The sequence below is a fragment of the Sciurus carolinensis genome, chromosome 15 (assembly GCF_902686445.1).
Source record: "Sciurus carolinensis chromosome 15, mSciCar1.2, whole genome shotgun sequence".
Classification (NCBI taxonomy): Eukaryota; Metazoa; Chordata; class Mammalia; order Rodentia; family Sciuridae; genus Sciurus; species Sciurus carolinensis.
In genome coordinates this window covers 79237150-79256970 of record NC_062227.1, presented here as the reverse complement: position 1 = coordinate 79256970, position 19821 = coordinate 79237150, and the positions used below count along the sequence as shown (strand labels likewise).

At 52.3% G+C, this 19821-nt stretch overlaps 2 protein-coding genes across 6 annotated transcripts in view; one reads left to right on the top strand and one right to left on the bottom strand.

Annotated features, from left to right (window-relative positions):
* Positions 1–1434, bottom strand: part of Tshz1 (teashirt zinc finger homeobox 1) — a 73554-nt gene extending 72120 nt beyond the window's left edge. The window contains exon 1 of one of the 2 annotated variants that reach the window (XM_047526271.1): positions 1102–1434. The gene's annotated coding sequence lies outside the window, so the exon portion shown is untranslated. The remainder of the gene's footprint in view (positions 1–1101) is intronic. The other variant, XM_047526270.1, reaches the window with a different exon arrangement.
* Positions 1149–11073, top strand: Ptgr3 (prostaglandin reductase 3). Of its 4 annotated transcripts, XM_047526274.1 has the most exons (3): positions 1757–1877; positions 2137–2291; positions 7879–11073. In XM_047526274.1, exon 3 carries the CDS (start codon positions 8039–8041, stop codon positions 8801–8803), a length of 765 nt encoding a protein of 254 aa, XP_047382230.1. In that variant the 5' UTR covers positions 1757–1877; positions 2137–2291; positions 7879–8038; the 3' UTR covers positions 8804–11073. The 4 variants fall into 4 exon arrangements, with proteins under 4 accessions (XP_047382229.1, XP_047382230.1, XP_047382228.1 ...); XM_047526273.1 differs by lacking the exon at positions 2137–2291 and having other exon boundaries at positions 1149–1877; positions 7879–11068; XM_047526272.1 differs by lacking the exons at positions 1757–1877; positions 2137–2291 and adding an exon at positions 5048–5360.
* The last annotated feature ends 8748 nt before the right edge of the window (positions 11074–19821 follow it).

The window sequence follows — 19821 nt, the reverse complement described above, 5'->3', positions numbered from 1 at the left end:
CAGTTTTTACTCCTCCTCCTCTCGCCAACGTCACCCTGACAATTACAAATAGGTCTCACACAAACCATACCTGTCAATCTTTTTAATTGCTTTGTTTTCTTTTTTTTTTTTCCCGGAGCTAAACAATATGACACAAAAAAGGAAATCTTAATACAGCATAACATAAAAGATTGCACGTTGGAGAAAGACATTCAGAGGTTGTTACTGTGATCCACTGGCTGATCCCGGGTAGAACCCATGTGTTCTAAGCCAAGTTAAGCAGACATTAGTGCCTGCAGATTCTCAAACCTGTTAGTTCCCCTCCCCCCACTAGAACACGCATACACATGCGCCCACGTGGATTCAAACCACCCTTGGGTGAAGTATGTCCTACATTGAGGAAAAAATACCTGTGTCACTCTTGCAATCCTAGTTTGGGGATTAGGCTTGGCTGGGGAAGGGCACTGTGTGGCTATTATATTTTGGCAATTCATGGGTATATGGAAAACAAGAAATGTTTTTGAATTAAAATATACGCCTTAAATAGAAATTTAAAGATGGGCTTAGCTCATTACAGAAATATGTGGAAATATTTAATTGGGCCCCTCTATGAAAAGTGAATTGATTATTTAGTCAATGCACGCAATTAGGGAGAAAATTGACACGATGAAACGACATCTTTCTGGCTGGGTTAGAAAATGAGGTCTTCATACATCATTGCAACGTCTCCAGTTCCATTAAGCTCCTCGGCGGCACCACCTACAACTTTAAAATGTTTATGTGCTCTGGGAATTTTGCCCTCTAGTTTCAGTATGTGTGTTCTCTCCCAACGGGAAACCTCTAACAGCCTTGTGGAGCTACTTAAAACATTCACGGAAAAGCACAAAATCTAGGCCAAAATAAATAAAATGGCTTAGTTCGTGCAACTTGCACGGGACAGAGCTAGGGCACAAGGCGCGGCAGGCGTTCCCCGGACAGAAGGCCTAACCCGGGCGTAGGGTGCCAGGAAAGCCCTCAGCCCGCTGCTGGCGCTGGTGCGCGCTCCCCGGGGCGGGGGCTCCCCGCTCGGCCCAGGCCCCGGCGTGCCCCGCCGCCCCGGCCGCGCTCGGGGTTGATTCGTACCACCTTGCAAGGAAGTGAACGCTTCGCACGGGAAGGGGAGGCGCCTGCGCCGGCCGCGGGGCGCCGCACTGCTCGGGGCCGCCGGGGGCCGCCGCCGCTCGGGGCCGCGGCGACCGCCGGAGCGCGGGCCCCCACGCTGGCCGCCCCCCTCCCCCGGAGTCAAATCCGGCTCTCCGAGCGCGGGGAGGGTGGGGATATCCGGTGCCTCTCCCGCGCCGGGAGGAGGGGGAGGGCGGAGAGGATCCTCGGCCAGTCTGCGCCGAGCAGATTCAAACCAAAACAAAAAGATTAAAGGAGCTGCGCTGGGGCGGCAGCGGTCCCCGGCCGGGACGCCGGAACAGGCGCGCCCGGGCTCTGCGGGTGCTGCGCCGACGCTGAGCGCTGCGGGCCGGGGGCGGGGACCGGAGCCGGGCGTCTGGGGAAGGGGGGATCGAGGGGAGGGCGCCGGCCAGAGGAGGGGCGGACCCGCCCGCCCGCGCCTAGCCGAGTCAGGCGAGCCGAGCGGCCCAGGCTGGGCGTGACCCCGCCAGCAGCAGCGCGGAGAGCGGGCGGAGACAAGCAGGGGCTATGCTGAGGTTGGCGCACGGCGGGGCTCGGGCCATCGTGGACATGTCATACGCTCGCCACTTCCTGGACTTCCAGGGCTCCGCCATCCCCCAAACCATGCAGAAGCTGGTGGTGACTCGGCTGAGCCCCAACTTCCGTGAGGCCGTCACCCTGCGCCGGGACTGCCCGGTGCCGCTACCCGGGGACGGAGACCTCCTCGTCCGGAACCGGTGAGCCCGGCGCGCGCCCCCGCCCTGGCCGCAGCCCCCCGGCGCAGCGCGGTCCCGGCTGTCCCGGGCCGCCCGCGTGCCCACTGCGGCGCGCGCTCAGGCGCACAGCCTGACTTTGCGAGATCCCGGGAAGTTGAACCCGCCGCCATCTGGCGAAGGCGAATGTAATGTGACTTGCTAGTGTGAATATCCGATGCCATCGAACGTCCTCATAACTGGGGATTATTTTAATTTGGGATTCCCCTCCCCTCCTCCGCAGCCCACCCTCCGCCCCCTCCCGCTCCCGAAATAAAACCGACGAGATCCAGAAGGGGAGGCTCCCCGCCCGGCCCACCCGCGCGCACCCACGGTTCCTGCGTTGACATAATCTTTTAGTGGAGCAGGAATAGCCCGGACACTAACTGCGACGTTTAGGTAAATGTGCTTTGGAGGAAGGGCGCCGGGAACCGGCTAGCTTTTCCTTTCCCCCTCCAGCTTGGCAGCCGCCTCGCAATGGCGGTGTCTGTCCTTGCGCGTGTTGGTGTGCACCTCGCCGTTGTCGTCTGCGTGTTGTCAGTGCCGTGTGACTGTTGTCTGTCCCCTGAGTGCAAGGACAGGCGCGTGGCGTGTGTCCAGGGCAGCTGGGCCGGGGGCATGCCTGCGTTTACCCGCATGTTTTGCAGACTCGACCTTCTGTCTTTGCCACCCCCACAATCCCCACCTTAATGTGTTTCCACCTCACTAATCTTTAGTAACTGGTGAAGCGACAGGAAGGAAAGAGACCTCACTTTGTCGGAGCCCAGCCACTCGCGTCTCCGTGCGGTTCAGTCCCTTTGCTGCCTGACTTGCAGGCTGCGGTACTCTCTGCCCTTTGGCCTGCCTAAGTCCCATCTAAATGGTTCCAGCGTTGCATGTTTCAGGTTGAATAATGTTGTGGAAGGGAGGGGTTCGTTCTGACTGTAACTAGGCTGTAAATTGTGTGCTAGGAAGTTCTCTAAGTCCCCTGCGAGGTCCGAAGGACAAACGTACCGTCTGAGTAGCTCTATGCAGCGTTTAATCAGTCCAGTTTAGAGATCCTATCAGCCTTCCACAGGACACTGTAGGAAGGAAGAATGCTGGTCATGATTCGAAACTTTCAGAAACCTGTTGAAAACTAGTAATTGAGTGAGCCAGGAGTAGTGGGACTGAGGTGGGGGGCGGTAGGGAGTGCTTTAAAGGATAGTGTGTGTGTGTGTGTGTGTGTGTGTATGTGTGTATGTGTATCTCCTGGAAAATGTCTGCTTTGGACGACCGGTGCAGAGGATTGCTTCATTGTGTGATGCAATGCTAAGGCTGTTTGAAAGTAAAAACATTCTCTCTGCCAAGTTAAAAAGAGGATTTGAGTTTGTGTTCCCATAGAACATAGAGAGTGCACCAGGAATTGCTGGAAGTTGAGATGAGACCAGACTGAAACAAACCATACAGGAAAAAAAGTTACATACAAGCTTTTTTTCCTTTTGTGTGTGTGTGTGTGTGTGTGTGTGTGTGGTGTTGTATAGCATAGACTGTAAACACTAATATAAACACAACTGCGTGAATAAAATCCCATTTAGAAATGGTGAAAAGGGGAGGGGGTGGTACAAGAGGACTGACAGGGGAGGTGTCAAGTTGGAAAGCCACCAGTAATGTGGAACTGCCACCACGTCCAGAGCTGCTTGGCTCTGCTATGGCCTCCCAGGCCTCCTGGCCTCCTACCTGCTAGGGTTAACTCTCTTAACTCTTGAATATCTTTCTTTCCCTCCTCCACTCCCATCAAGCTTATGGTTACTCTCACCTCCCTTCCCTCTCCCAAGGTTGCTGTCTCTCAGGGGCTGCCAGGTACCCAGGGTCACCAGGGTTGATCCCAAGGTCAGGCACTGTGGACCCCAGAACCAGTGATCTGAGTACAGGAGCAGCCACTCCCGTGTGCAGCCCATCGGTTTGGGTTGCTTTAAAATCCATGCCTCCTTTTTCCTTCTACATACACCAAGAATCCCTTTAATATAAATAGTATATTTATCTGAACAACTTGACCTCTAACTTCTACCTTGAATCTGAAATAGAAAACAAAATAAAACAAAACAAAAAACAGAGCCAGTTCTCTGCAAGTTGGAAAAGGGCACAGTTTTTACTTGCCCCTTGCTTTATCCTATTGGAAAGTCGCCAGCTACTACCACTAAACTGTAGGAAGGTCGTTTATTCTTGTAAACCATGTCAGTGAAAGTAGCATCTTACCAATTTTTTTTTTTTTAAGGAACAGAGGCTTAATAATTACTGCAGATTAGTTCATTTTAATCCTAGATCAGATCTCCCCTATGCAGTGTTAATTGCATTTAAAAATTATGCAAGCACTTCTCATTTTTATCATAATAAAATCTACCTTAGAATGAATGCATTAAGCCCAAATTTGGAAGTGTGTTTGGGGGTTTTAGTTGTTCTCTGACCATCTTTTGCATATCCCATTCCATCTAATGGAAAACACAAATTCTTCATTCACAAGGAAGGCAGTACTTGTAAGCTGGGCATGCATTAGGGTAATAAAATTTACCAATGAAGAAAGGTGTGAGGAGGGGTGCATAAAATCCCTCAGGAATGTGTAATTGATGTTCCTTTATCCAGTCCTCACCTTACCATGTCAGCCTCCTGGGTAACTTCCCACCTCCCTCTCCATGCTGAGCCCTTGGAAAAAAAGGGACAGGCACCCAGGTCAAGTCAGTTTGTGCGCTGTTTTTAGCTTTTTTGTGAGAAGGTGACAGACTATTTCGTTTCCAAATATTTCTAACGATTTTCAGCTCAAGTGTAAGATAATGGAGCCAAGAGTTTGTAAGAATGGGGAAAGGAGGTGGGGGGATGGGGATGGTTTTTTTGATAAACGGTTTGTTGCTCGCGGGAGGGTAAAAATATTTCTGCAACTCTCCCGGCCGAGATTTCTTCTTTCTTTCCTTTGCATTTTTTCTTTTATTCTTTCTTCTTTCTTTTCTCTTCTTTTTCTTTTCTTTTCTTTTTTTAAGGAAAGTCAGGTGTGAACGACTTTGTTTTGTCTCCTAATGTTGAAGGTCTTTATTCTGGTTGAGCATTCGCCTTTGATTTTTGTTCAAGAGAAACTGTTTCCCTCCCCCTCCTCGGTGTCGCCCTGTTTCACCAGACATGACGAAGGGGTTCGGCACTTTTTTGTGTAAATAAACCGGGTGGCTCTAGAAGGGCGTGTATGCGCGGAGCGCCCGCACCGGTCCCACTTCCTCCCGGGTCTCTGGGCTCGGGTCTTGCAGGCGGGTCGTCCCGTCGGGTTGCTGGAGTCCTGCACTCCCCACAAACGCGCGTTCCAGTCCGAGGGGGCGCGGGAGGCCCGCGTGCTCGCGCCCTTCCCGGCCTGTCCCCGGCCCTCCGTCCCTTCGCGTCCCGCTGCTCGACCCCCTTTTGCTCTGAGCTGCTGCCCTTGAACTTGTTCTGGCGGAGCCAGGGGCGCAGCTTCTGCCCAACGCCCAGGTAAGGACTGGGCGCTTTCGGGGCCGCGGCCACGCCGTGTCGCCGCGGGTCCCGGGAGGGGCGCGGTGCGTGCGGCCGAGCAGCGGGCTGCGCCCCCGGCCGGAGCCGCCTCCCCGACGACGCTCTGTTCCCGAGGGGCAGGGGTGGGGGCGGGGTGCCCGCGGCCAAGGTCACGGTCGGCCGGCGGGCCCTGCTCTGCTCCGGACGCAGGAACTCGCCCGCACCGGGACTGGGCGCGGGCGACGCGCGGCCGCAACCGAGGCTCCGCCGCGGGCCTGGGCGGCTGCCGCAGGAGCGCTGGAGAGGCCGGGCTGGCGCAGGTCGGCCTCCAGCCTGGCGGGACACTTCGAGGCAGGTGGACCCAGAGGCACCCACGTCGGCGCGCCCGGGCTGGCCGGGCGGGACGGCGAGCCGGACGGGGCTCCCTGGGCTGCCGCTGGCTCCAGCGCCGGCCGCCGACGACCGCGGCGCAGCCTGTGGCGTCTCGGGCAAGCCCGCTGGTCAGCCCGGGCTGCGCCGGCTCGCGGCCGGGCCCCACGCCCGCCTCCAGATTTGGCCATTGCCGCCAGCGCCCCGTGTGCCTCCCCTCCGCGTCCCCGCGAGTGTGCCCAGCTGCGTCTCCACCTCCTCCCGGGAAGTGGCACACCACGCCGGGGGCGGGGAGGGGGCGCAGCGCCTCCGTCCCGCAGAGCCCCCGGGGCGCGCGGCTTCCGAGGTGGGGAGGACCCCCGGGGCCACCGCGGAGGGGCTGGCCGCCACTGGGCGTCCCTGGGAGCCCGCGGCGGGGGCTCCTGGTGGAGGAGCGGCCACTGCGAAACGCCAGGGGGGACGAGCCGGGAGGGGCGGGGGCGTGGGAAGAGTTAACGGTGGGCAAAGAGCGCAGAGAACAGAGCTGGCGGTTGGGCCCCTGGTCCCCACCTCCTTGGGAACCCTGCCATTGCTTCCACCCGCGGACACCTTCCCTGGAGTGCGGTTTGCAGCCCAAGGCAGGGCGGAGGCGCGCTCCAGCTGGGCTGTGCCCTGGGCCACCTCTCAAGTCCAGAAGCAAGCTCCCAGGAAGCCAGCCCTTCTCAAAGAGGCCAGGACTTGAGAGTGCAGCTCGTTTAAGGGAGAAGTAGCAGCCCCCGCTTCTCCAAAAATAGAATATAGGCATTTTAGTATTAAATCAGCAAAAGATCGTTTTTTCCCTTTTGTCACGATAGTGCGTCATCTGTGGTGTGGAATTCCGCAGCGTGTTACCGAGGCTGTGGCGAGCTGACCTCTGAAGGCAGCTGGACGTGAGGGAAAGAACTGCTTCCTGCTTTCTCATTTGCACACTGTAGACACCTTTTTCTATGGTGACTAGGCCAGGGATAGTCATAAGGGAGTGTTTGTAAGTGCAAAGCATTATCTGCCTCACAGCGAAAGCAGATCCTCGCACAGAGCAGTTTGGTTTATTAAGTTACAAGTGAAATTCTTTTAAAATGGCATATTTAACAGCTTTCCTCCTGCCACCAGATCCTACCCTCTTTTCTTTTCTGTACAGGTGGAAATGACATGTTTAGGGTCCTCCCTGATGTGTCAAAACCACCTCCTGACAGTCTTAGTTAGATGGCTTTTTCTCCTTGTTTATCAGAATATTTTGTTATGAGGTATATGGAGATGCTGGGGGAAGCCGGCAAGAATGCTGGCCTGGCAATTAAATTGACTCTGGATACCAAAGTGAAACTAATCATCTGGTATTAATCAAGTCTTGTCTCTGCTTCTTGTTGTGCAGAAATACAATGACAATTTGCTTTCCTTTCCATCTGAAAGGGACTGTGAAATGTTGAATATTCCATAAAAATTATTTCCCCAGTTTTCCATCAGTTAAACAAAATGCATATTTTCACACTGGACCTGGTTACACCAGAGAGGAAATTTGCTGCAGCCTCTTCAAACAACCCTAGCAGTAACATATAGCAACCCATGACCTTGCACATTCCACCAACCTTTAATAATATCATTGTCATTGCTATTATTATCTGAAGGATTAAATTGTTGCCAGAATCAATAAACTGCCCTTGTTTGAATGTGCTTTATCCCAGTGTTGTTTTTAACATCTTTGTTAAAGAAACCAATTAATTTCCAACTTGTAGCTCCTGTGAAATTTGTGTGTTGAGGGCTTCCTGACTTACTCCTCTTTTCCCCCCTTTTTTCCTCTTTTTTAAAAACTCTCTTTGAAAGAAAGAGGATAAAAGTAAATGGCATGTGAAATAAATCACTTGCTGATTAAAGTGATATAAAACTATTTCTAAACTGATGAAGAATAAAAGACACCAAAACTGAGTGCAGATCAGTGTTGAACCAATACTTGTTGATTCTTCTCTGTGCGCGCCCCTCCCCAGGGGAACAGCAGACTGAATTTTCTTAGATTCCGACAGATCCTTTTGCCCAGCAGCCCCTGCACAGTCATTGGAGTTAGGTATTTTTTCCTAAACAGAATGTGAAGACCTTAAAGAAAGCCTTTTAATACGTTGGTCTGTTTGTTTTCTTGTAGATTTGTTGGCATTAATGCCTCTGACATCAACTATTCAGCTGGCCGCTATGACCCATCGGTGAAGCCTCCCTTTGACATAGGTTTCGAGGGCATTGGTGAGGTGGTGGCTTTGGGCCTCTCTGCCAGTGCCACACACTCAGTGGGTCAGGCTGTGGCTTACATGACGCCGGGTTCCTTTGCAGAGTACACGGTTGTGCCCGCCAGCATTGCCACTTCAGTGCCCTCGGTGAAACCTGAGTATCTCACCCTGCTGGTAAGTGGCACCACTGCGTACATCAGCTTGAAAGAGCTGGGAGAACTGTCAGAAGGGAAGAAAGTTTTGGTGACAGCAGCCGCTGGGGGGACGGGCCAGTTTGCTGTGCAGCTTTCAAAGAAAGCAAAGTGCCATGTAATTGGAACCTGCTCTTCTGATGGAAAGTCCGCTTTTCTGAGATCTTTGGGGTGTGATCGTCCTATCAACTACAGGACGGAGCCCGTGGGAACCGTCCTCAAGCAGGAGTACCCCGAGGGCGTTGACGTGGTCTATGAATCTGTGGGGGGAGCCATGTTTGACTTGGCCGTAGATGCCTTGGCTACCAGAGGGCGCTTGATAGTAATTGGGTTCATCTCTGGCTACCAAAGTCCTACTGGCCTCTCGCCTGTGAAAGCAGCGACACTGCCCGCCAAGCTGCTGAAGAAATCTGCCAGCGTCCAGGGCTTCTTCCTGAACCATTACCTCTCCAAGTACCAGGTGGCCATGAAGCACTTGCTCAAGCTGCATGCCAGTGGGGACCTGGTCTGTGAGGTGGACCTGGGAGACCTGTCCCCAGAGGGCAGGTTTACCGGCCTGGACTCCGTATTCCGGGCTGTCGATTATATGTACGTGGGAAAAAATACTGGAAAAATTGTAGTTGAATTACCTCACTCTGTCAACAGTAAGCTGTAAAAACAGAACAATGACATAAATCAAAGGAGAAAGAAAATGAGCACTTTATGCCCGAGAATTACTCAAATCAAGTTATTTTTAGTTTGTGATGGATATAATATTTTTTAAAACAAAAGTAGGTGTTAATGAATCTCTCCCTCCCTCCCTTCCTCTCTCTCCCCCCTTCTCTCTCTCTCTCTCTTTCTCTCCCTTCCTCTCTCTCCCTCCCCCTCCTCCCTTGGAAAAAAACATGTGCCAATAAAAGTTCCCTCCATACTAAGAGGTAAAACGTTTACATTCGATTCTTTAGTCATGGACGGTCTCATTCCAGATTTTATTGTTCCAGGGAAGTAAATTAATTCCTGATGCAGGACCTGATCGAATCAGTATGTCCTCAGCTTGATGAGATTTTAAAATCAGTCTTGAAAACAGTTCACAAAGCTGCCTCTGCTCTGGGAGAGTCTGCTCTCATGCTAATGAGCAGCTCCGAAGTGAGGGGTGCCACCCCAGTCCACACATGTTGTCACTGTCCTTATCCTCCAGAAAATGCCCCCCCGTAAAGCCTTACCCAGCCATCTAAACAGACGTGGGGCAGAGTTCTCCCCCACAGTCAGCGATGCTCTCAGGTGATTCAGAAAAGAGACGGGCCTTAACCAAGTGCCGGGTATCTGACGGCTTTCATCCACCTCGTCCTGGTGATTGTGCTGCAGTGTGAGAGATGTCCCTGTTATTTTAAGAAGCAAATTGATGTTGAGAACTTATAGACCCAAAAAATAGGCTTTGCAGAGGGACACCACAGAGCTTCAGGGGACTTTTAAGAATGAACATGTACAGGAAGGGAACTGCGTGTGCTGTGTTCACAGTGCAGGCCCACGTGACGCGGCGAGGCCCGCAGAAGGCAGGCTGTCTGGGCCTGCACAGGGGCACCTCACGTGCCTGAGGGGACACTTGTCACACAGCTCCGCCATGTAGGGACCTGCAGGCCCATAACACTACACGTGCTCCTCATTGGAGGCTTTCAGATACAGAAGGCAGGTCTGAGCTCTGGTCATGGAAACAGAATCGCGGTCACTGACCCGTGCTCCCGTCCAGCTCCGGCATTCTGCTGGAAGGAGATGGATTTTGTCACTCTTGCCTGATGGCACACACACGTCCACCGGCCACACGCAAGAAGCAGCACGACGTGTGCCTTCTCTTCCCGTTCACGCTGTCGCTGGTCCACTTGCCTCTTAACCCCCAGCGCCCGAGGCTGCTGCTGCTTCCATCATTAAGTCGAGATCCCACAGTGCCTTTCTAATTGAAGGTGAAGCCCACCAGATTATTTTTCAGTCTTGGGTTTCAGTGCATCGAACATGCTCAATAAATATGAACGCAATTAAAGATGCTCCAGGAAAGTTGGGGAGCAGATGTAATTCTTCCCTTGAATCTGAGGAGCAAGGAAATCCTACTGCTGAAGAGCTGTTAGTATCTATTTTACAAGATTTACTCATTTTCAGGTACCTAATGTAGCTGCTAGCATGCATGCACAACAATACAATTTATATGGTAAATGGAACCAAATAATGGCTTCACTGAATGTTATGGCTGTACTGAAGGGAAATGTCACGGTAAATAGCTGCCAAATTATGGATCATGCCGAAGTGTCACAACTGCACTAAAGACAAATAGCACTAGAGGCTATTGCCACTGTGACGCTTTTGAGTTATGAAGAAGGGTAGCGGCCTGACGCAGAGGCTCTTTGTGTCCTCATCATAGCAAAGGGCTCCTGGTGCAGGGACAAGAAAGCCTTGTCCGATGTGGTGCTTAGTTATTAATCTGTCCCTCTCACACTTAACAGCTGTGGCAAAACAGAGAGAGACTTTGCCTTGCTCTTCTCTTCCATACACAAACAAACAAAGCGGGGGAAACAGGTTTTATGAATATAACTACACACAGGAAGTGACTGGTAATGGGAAAATTTTGTAATAAAATAATCTAATCAAAGAATATTATTAAATTTAACATAGTGTGTGTCTTGAAAGGATTAGTTGCTTCTTATGCAGATAGATGTGTGAAATCTAAGCAATAATGCACTTTCTCCCTCTGTAAGGACTTGACTGAGGACATTACCAACTAAATTGCTTCTTCTAAACTGAAGTGAGTCCCGGTTTCTTTCATTTTAATGGGAGGGTAATAAAGATGAAAGACCAACATTTTATCTGATGGATCCCTTAAGCTACGGAATAGAAATTTATTATGTTTTGAGGGAATATACTAAATTCAGCTATGTAAAAATAAAATCTGAACACCCAGGTTTAAAATAAAACATAATCTGAAAACCTCATGTTCTCTCTGTCCCAAACTGAGAAGCTACAGTGCATGCTGTTTTCATTTATTCTTAGAAAACAAGCATGAAAGATTCCGCCTATTCAGATAATGCCAAAAATATGTTTAAACTTTTGTTTTATTCTTTTGAAAAATGATTTGTAAATTGAGGGTCATAGTTCAGCATCAGTCTCACCCTCTGGGATTGCTGTTCAAGCCCAGTCTCTTCTGGGAGGTGAGATGGTGTGAGGATCCCAACACCTTTCCTCTCAGCTGCATCACATATCATGAAGAGTGCGTCCATAATTCAGCACCAGTGTCAGTCTTTGTTTTAGAGAAGGGGCCAGGGCAGAACAATCACAGTGGATAAATTATCTCTTGGTTCTCAGTGTGGCCTTCTCTGCATGTTGGGCTTAAGGTCACTGGCCGGGCAGGATGGCAGGAGCTTGCTCTGGAGAGGCTAAGGCATCCCAATGATTCCTTACCATTCAGTCTTGACCCTTTTTTTGGGGGGGGGGGCGGTGCTGGGTCTTGAACCCAGGGCCTTGTGCATGCAAGGCAAGCACTCTACCAGGTGAGGTATGTCCCCAGCCCCCATTCGGTCCTGACTTCTAAAAAGCCAAATGCTGTTCCTTCAGTGCCTTTTTGCAGAAAATACCAGTAATTTCATTTCATTTCTTTGACAATGACTATTGTTGTTGACTGATTTCAGCCTTAAAAAAAATATATTCGGGGAAACATTTGAGAAGAGGCAGCGGAAGTTTTTGCAGGATATGTTCTATAAATTGTTGCAAGATTCCCTCTGATCGAAGCTCCTCAGGAGTAAATGGTTGTTAGCATTATGTTCAGTGTTTGTCCACAGAAGGTGCAGTGACGAGTAGCTGCTGCTCATGGGATGAAAGTCCTGCCTCTCGCTCTCGAGGAGCAGGCAGCTGAGGCGGATGTGACATCCTCAGCAGTGCAGACCTGCCTGTTGTGTTCCCACCAACCATGCTGGAAATTTGACAAATGATGTCATTTAAGACACAGGCATGCCTCAGGGACCTGTAATTTGGCTTCCTGTTTCTGTCTTTTATTTGGGGACCATTTATAATGGCCACCAACTTACCTGTGGTGCTTTAACCCTTTGTGGGGCTAAGCCTGGGCTTACCACAGTCAGGGTTCCCTTTCAGGTGAGCAGGGTGCCAGGCAGCAAAGAATTTTTATTGATTTCTTTACCATGTGTACATGTGGGATAAACGCTACACATTAGATATTATGAAATCAGATGATCAGTGTGCAGCTTTCAGAATAAATTCAATGAAAAAGATCATGCACGATCAGCTTTGAAGGTCTACCCCTGAGGGTCTACAGGCAAGTTTTGTGAATACAACTGAGATGTGAAATGGCCCAATTTGATAAGTTCATGATCTCTCTTACCCATGCTTTACACTCTCTTGTAAATATTTTGTTATCATAATACTTATTTAGAGACAATTATCTGCACAAACTTCATTAGTTAATTTTGCAGTTTTAGGTTTGTTCTGGTTTGTTATTGGAAAGCTAGATTTTCTAGAACTAATTTTCCAGTGATGGCCCAGGATTAAATATTTAGGGTTGTATTTCCGAAGTCAAAATGCATAATGCTATCAGCAGGTCAAGTAAAACTGAATTCTGTTTTTACCAGCCTTTTAGCATCATGCTATTTCAGCTCATAAAAAGGAGGAATGTTTGGTATGAGAACCGTATCGCTGTTACCAGGAGCAATCTGCGGAAGGTTGGCACACCCCCCAAAAAGTTTATACGAAACACAAAAATAGCATTTTACCAATGTGTTTATCAGTTTAAGTAAATTTTGGTGGTAGACAGTTGATATGAAAACAAGAAAAATAAGGAACATGTTTCAATCACACATGCCCCAGCCCTCCTGAGACGTGAGGCACGAGCAAAGGTACCTGTGAGGATGCCGTCTGGCATTTACCCCTGGAACGCGGGTTTCGGCGGTTGCAGGCCTTCTCTTCCGTGCAGTCCCAGAAGGCCTGGGCACACTCAGGAAGCAGATAGTGGGTCCCCTGCGCGCCAGGGTAAGTGCTGTATGGAGGACAGTTTGGGGGAACCAATATGTGCTTCATATGTGCTGAGAAGCCCTGAGCCAAGAGCAGAGATTTGAACAGCCCCCCAAAGCCAGAGTTTCCCTGGAAGGGTACTATCTGACAGTGTCTTTCTGCCAACTTGAAATTAAAATAATAATTAAAACGTGCCCTGCTGATGGGTGGCAGCTTCCAATATGAAAGATGAATTTGCACTTAGAGCTCAGAAAGATGTGCCATGAATTGCTAGCTAGTGCTGAGCCTCGTCCTCTGTGCGTGAAGAGCTGGGCAGGGTCTCCGAGCGACTCAGCAGTGGTTCTCTGGGCAGTGGAAGATGGAGGAACGGGGCCAGGAATAGACGTCCCACTGGGAAGCACTTTGTCTTGTGCCCTACAGGCCCCCTGGAGATCCTTCCCACAGACCCACCACCAGAAGGAACCTGTGTCCCTCCCCAGCCTTCGTGAGAAGACCCAATTGCCCTTTCAACTGTAAGATCTGGTGTTTAAACGATAATCTAGTTCTATTGATTTTGTGAATGAAGGAACTGGGACCCAGAGAGAATGGTGCCTTATCCCAGGGCAAGGAGTTCTTTGGATTTGGAAGCTAAAACTCATAGTCCCTCCCAGTGCATCAGCCACCTCTGTATGGTCCCTTTTGCCATCTGCCCAGGTCCTTCAACCATAAGGCAAACAGCGGGTATTTGTTTGAACCTTTTTGTGGGGGAGGTGGTGGCAAACCTAAGAAAATTATTGAGATTCTAACCATGAAAGTGGGGTCACCTCTTTAATCCAGCACAAAGTAGTGTTCCAGATCTTTTGCATCTGTCATCTGAATATCTCACAGCCCTTTGCAGGAAAGGAAAAACAAACTCAATGCACTAAAGGCCTGAGTACCCACAGTTCAGTTTTACTGCTCTAAGGGGTTCTCGGAGCAGTGTGCCCTTGGACACCAAGTGAAGTCCAGCAGGAGGCCAGGCGGAGAGCACTCACATCCTGAGACTGCCGCCTTTGTCCCGAGAGCTGGCGATGGTGCATCATAATCTTGGCCTTTATAGGAACATACCTGCAATTCGAACTTGTTGTCTCACTAGAATCTTAGAGGCTCCATGTCAGGGGAGGGTCCCCTCACTACTGCCAGGAAGTGCTTCAGGGGAAGGGGACACAGCAGAGAAGACCAGAGTGGGTGACGTTTCCCTCTCGGATGCAGCAAGACCCTCTTGCTCCGTACAAACGACAGGTCATAATTAAGGCTCAGAAACGAGCCCCTCAGAACTTCGCGACATTGAACTCTCTGTCCTCTTTCCCTGCCGTCTGTCTCCTTCCCTCAGACTCACGCATAACAAGCGTAAACTTTCAACTTCCACAGACAAATCCTTTCCTGGTGGAAGCGGCTTCTTTCAACAGTGAAAAACCAGGAGCAGCAGCAGCAAAGTCAAAGGCAGTCACGTGGGTGGGAAGCCTCCTTGCTCCCCAGGGGCCCGGTAGCCACAGGGCTCCCTCCACACACTGTGGAATTCACATTTGGAAATTGAATCACCTGCTTGAGGGTTTGCACTCGGCGTCAGTTTTGGAGAATCACAGCCCTGACAGGGCGGCACACACCCATGGGTTGAGCCGAAGGAGTTCCAGTGTCACCTGGCTACTCAAAAGTGCTTGTTCTCTTAATGGCAGTAAAATTAAAGCCTCGTCATTGGAGAACATCTGTTGCCTCACTTCCACACGTACTTCGCTTGGGGTCTTGGAGTTGGTTTACCGATTGACCTGTGTGAGTAGTGTCACCATCTGCACCCCTTTCCTGACACATAGATAGAGATGAATTACTCCCGTTTCAGGGATGGGAAAGTCCTGCACAGAAGATCCACTTGCACGAGGTCACAGCATCCCTGGTGGAAGAGGCCGGTCCGCGGACAGTCCCTCACTGGCATTCACCAGGGGGCGGCACTTCTCACGCTTCCCATGCACAGGAGGCTGCCCCTCCCAGGGGATGCCAGCGCTGCTGGTCCAGGGACGGCACCGAGAGAGGCAGGGTCCTCGGTCACGTTGCCCCTGGGGGGACCGCTATCCTGGAAACGCAGCTCCCACAGGCGCCGCGGAGCCCCCAGGGGCAACCCAAGTGCGAATCGCAGGCACGAGGGCTCGGCATGACCCTGAAGATGCTGCTTCTGGCAACTGCATTTCCAGCTTCTTCGGTGGAGCATCCTTTCAGAACCCGACTGTCTTCTGTCCACGGCGTTCCAGGGGCCGCCGTTTCCTCAGTTCTAAATTCAGAAGGGGGGGCAGCAAGGTCATGGAGCCGCCTGGTCGAGCAGGCCCACTACCCTGCTTCACTGCCTGTCAGATGAAGGCAGAGTCCAAGCACCTCAGCTCCTAGGGGTCCTCCTCCTGCTTTTGTGGTCCAACCCTTTGTCATGCCAATGCTCTCCGCCCCCTGGCCTGGGGTCACCAATTAAACCTCAGTCCTTACATAGGAGCATGAAGTACAAATGCCAGCAGGTCTCTGTTGGGTCTCCTGTCAGGGGCACATCACGTCATTAGCATACTATTTTACCATTATCCTGATGAAAGGGACAGCATCGATTTATGTCGCCTTTGGATCAGGTCACTGAGAACACACCACGCAGGAACACGTGTGGCCTTGAAGTAAAGACCGACCCTCAGAAATTATAGTAATTTAAGAGGCTGCAGCCTCTATGAGAGAAGGGTGCTAGTTCATCGAGTACCTGTGAATCCGCCCCGTAGCACTGTCTACACCTACAGAAACCTCTCGGTTCCAAAGGGAAGCAGACGGAGCTGCAGACAGAATCTACAGAGCTCCTGGAATCTACAGAGCCGTGCCCCACGGGGCTGGGCAGAGCCCTCCGTCCATCCGCACAGGGTTCTGACTGGGCGAGAGGAGTTCGGCCTCCTGGGACATGGAGGTGAGCCAGTTGCTCCAGGACAGGGGGCAGGTTATGTATGGGCCAGAGGGTGTCAGGGAGAATAAGCACTTCCAATGGCATGTCACTGCCGATCCCACTCAGATAGGAGGCTACTGGCACCCCAGAACATGCTGACCAGCGGGGAGCGGGGGATCCCGGCCAGGGATGTGCAGAAGCTGGCCGTTCAGCAGGTTGTGCTGGACTGCGGAGAGAAAAGGGGACTTTTTCTGAATGTCTGCGTCTCAGGGTCTTTGCAGAACCCCATGGGATCTGAAAGATTCCGGGTCTCTGGCTGCCAGGTGGGGCTTTACTTGGATCACAAGGCTTACAAGGAGGGGCCTGGTTACAGAGCCATGGAGGCGGTAGGGGAGGCAGCTCTGTCCCCTGCCTGCCCCGGTGAGACGTGTTCGGGGTTGCAGTCCTACCAGGCAGTCGGCGGCTCTCACCTCCAGGCACCAGGACACTTGGCTCTGCTGCACTTCTGCCCTTCCATGGTGCCCCGTCATCTGACTGCATATTCTGTTTCCCTGGAGACTGCAGAAGGTCGGGCCAGTCTCACGGCCACCCTTGATGCCCGAAGCTTCCCTGGGCACAGTACCTACTGGCAAATAGTGAATTGGCGTACGCTTTTCACTTTGATTTTAAAATGGCTCCACCAAACCACCCACCGGCACCTCTCTGCCCACTACCTCATGACTCTCATAGCCCAGCCCATCTCGTCTCTTCTCCAGTAGCAAAGGAGACCTTGGAGAGCTAGCATGGAGTCCTCTGGAACCCCTGCCACAGCCTCAGGCAACCCACGTGGGCTTTCTCCACCTGAGCTGCTTATCTGAAAACTCAGGTGAACGCCAAGCACCTGGGAGCCCTGAAGAGGAAGGATCGTTCGGGTCTGGGTGGCTACCTGTTGTCGCACAAATAAAAGGGTTTTCATGTTCTCTCAGGCTTTGATCCAGTGTGCCCAGTTAACACGACCCAAAGTAGAGCCTCCAAATGTTGCACTTCTTTAGAAACCTTAGGCTCCCTAGCACTCAAGCTCATGTTTGGAGTCTCTGAACTGTCCCTACCCCCCTGTCAGAGGTGATACTGAACTAAGGAAGGTCCCAAGATGTGCCCAGCACATGGCCACCGTGCTCAGACATCCACTGAACTAAGGCACGAGTGGGAGGGTACGGCTGGGAGTGAGTGAGTGATCAGTAGATCCAGGGACTAGGAGGGGCTGCACTTAGAAGAGTCCGGAAACGTTTCCAGCCTTCCAGTGAGAGAGGCTTTCGGGTTTTGTTCGCCGTGCTTGGCTCACGTGGGAAAGGACCTTCTTCCAGCCGTGCAGTGCCCCTCCAGGGGGGCAGAGCTGGGTGAGAGGACCTATGTGCGTGCAAGTCAGTGGCACCTGAGCTCACACGCCACCTCTCCCCAACTTCGGGCAAGATTCTTACCCTACACGACACTGGCCTATGGGCGTGAGCACGCCCGTCAGAAGGTCTCGGCCACTCAGGCCACCAGCTTCTTCCCACTTCCCCTTTGGAATGAGGGTCTCAGGGGAGGGCTCTGGGCAGATGGTGCCAGAGCCGGCTCCCCACTGTGATGCCAGGACAATAGCCCTTGCAGTTGGGGAGCCTTGAGGTTGGGGGAGAGGTCACTAAGTGCACAGCAAGTTCTGGAAATCCCTGTTCCCAGGCTCAGATGTGGAGGAGGCTGGCGGGCTCGTTGAGTGAAGTAAACAAGACGTTTGTTGTGAAACCTGGAGCTGGGTCTAAAGGTGAGAGACGAAGTCCGCACGGAAGGCTGAGCAGGGCACCAGGACTAACCTCGGGTACAATGGCTGGTTGCTTGTTTCTCATCATTTTGGGGACGTAAAGGGAACTCGTTCCTCATGTGAATTCTTTGAAGGCCCCGAGAAGTTCTCCGCCCTACAGGATTCCCAGCTCCTTGCTTCATTCTCCTTCCCGACTCCCTTCCTTAGGATGGCTACCCCAAGCCACAGACTTTCAGGCCTGCGTGGAGATGAGGGAGGCTGCCTCTTTCTTGGTGTATGGGAGACGCTGCGGCCCGGAGCCACACCAGCCCTGACCGGCTCTCCCCTTACCAACTCTCCACATGCGCACTTTCGACTTTTCCCCATGATTGGAGCATTCTCTGACTAGAGCTGTTTACTCGCAGGTCCTCAATCCATTGTGTGAATGGCAGCTGGGCCTCTGGGCGTGGTCATCCTAGCTTACATCAGTAATTGCTCCTGTCCCTCCAGGTCCCCTCAAGATGGCTCGCCAGCAACCACTCAGGTCGCAGGGCCACCGCCTGCCCCCGGGCTGTGCGTGCAGCCTGGAGGGAGCTTGCCACGTTAATGGACAGCCCAGTTGTTCTCCCCCTTCCCGGTCCTGAGCCTCGGAGCCCTCAAAGCAGCTCTGTGCCCTGAGCTGGGCGCAGGCAGCAGGCAGCAGGGAGGAAGGTCCCAGGCCTGGGCTCTGGCGTGAACAGTGACTTGAGAACAGGGGTCCTGCCGTGGGACCATGAGTGAGGAGCTCGGAGGACACGCCTCCAAGGACAGCGGCCAGGCGGCCAGCAAGCATCCGAGTCTCCTACTTGCAGGTCTACCTGGGCCGGGGAGAGACTGTGTGGCCTGTGGTCCTGCACTGGGCCCTGGCCCCTTGTGGGAGGGGCAGGGCTGGAGCACAGATGGCCGCGTTGGGAGAGGGAAAGGCGGGAGGGAGGCCGGCCTGCTTGAAGCTCACCGTTCCCCAGATCCTTCCATCAAGTTCTCAGAACATTCTGGAACATCAGTGTCCTCGGAGTTAATGCGAGCCCTGTGTGCCATTTAAACGTCTCTAACAGTCACGTTAGAAAAGGCGAAGTTAACTTTCCTAACATATTTCATTTAGCCCAATAGATCCAAAATATTATCATGTCAACTCGTAATCAATTTAATCTAAACGCTGGGGGAGGTGCCTCTTCTAAAATCAATGTGACCGACACCTCCGAGTGAGCCAGGCACGACCCAGCAGCCGCGTGCAACAGCTTCACTGATGCACTCCCAGCTCTCGGAGGCAGGGCCTCTCCCATCGCCACTCCTGTTCTCCAGCCGGGGGACCGAGGCCACGGGCCAGTGCACAGAGTAGCCGAGCAGGACCCAGTCAGCTGGGCACCGGGACCTGCAGCTCAGCCAGCGAACCTGAGGCCTCTCAAGTCCTCACACAGGCCAGGTGCTCGGTAGATGGCGTGGAGTCAATGGGTAGGGGAGCTCTCTCCTTCATTTCCATTCATTGAAGACATTGAGGTCCAGAGAAGTCAAGTACATTCCCCTGGGTCACACAGCTGGAAGATATCCAAGTTGCTAAATATCCAAGTCTGACTAAGAAAGTGGGGGAGAGTTCCAGACAAAGAGAAGTCCAGAGCAGTGAATGGGTGGCTGCTGGTCAGTGCTATGCAGTACTTATGAGGGTGGGGTGGGGTTGAGCAGAAATCTGTACAGACTGAGACAGGAAAGACATTTCTAACTGGGAGAGGGGATGGTCAAAGGCCCAGTGGCCAGAGAGCAGGACGTTCTGTTCACTCCTTGTAGGAGTGGGGGGGGTATGAGGCAGGGGAGGGTGGGCCAGCGGGGCGGGAGAGGGTCCAGAGGTGGAGGGCAGGCCCCTGCCCCCAGCCCATTGCCCACCACGGGGCCACCTCAGCCAGACCCTGGGAGAGAGGACTCGGCACTGAAATCCAGTGTCAGGAAAGATCTGAAGCAAACCATGATTCCGCAGAGAATTCCC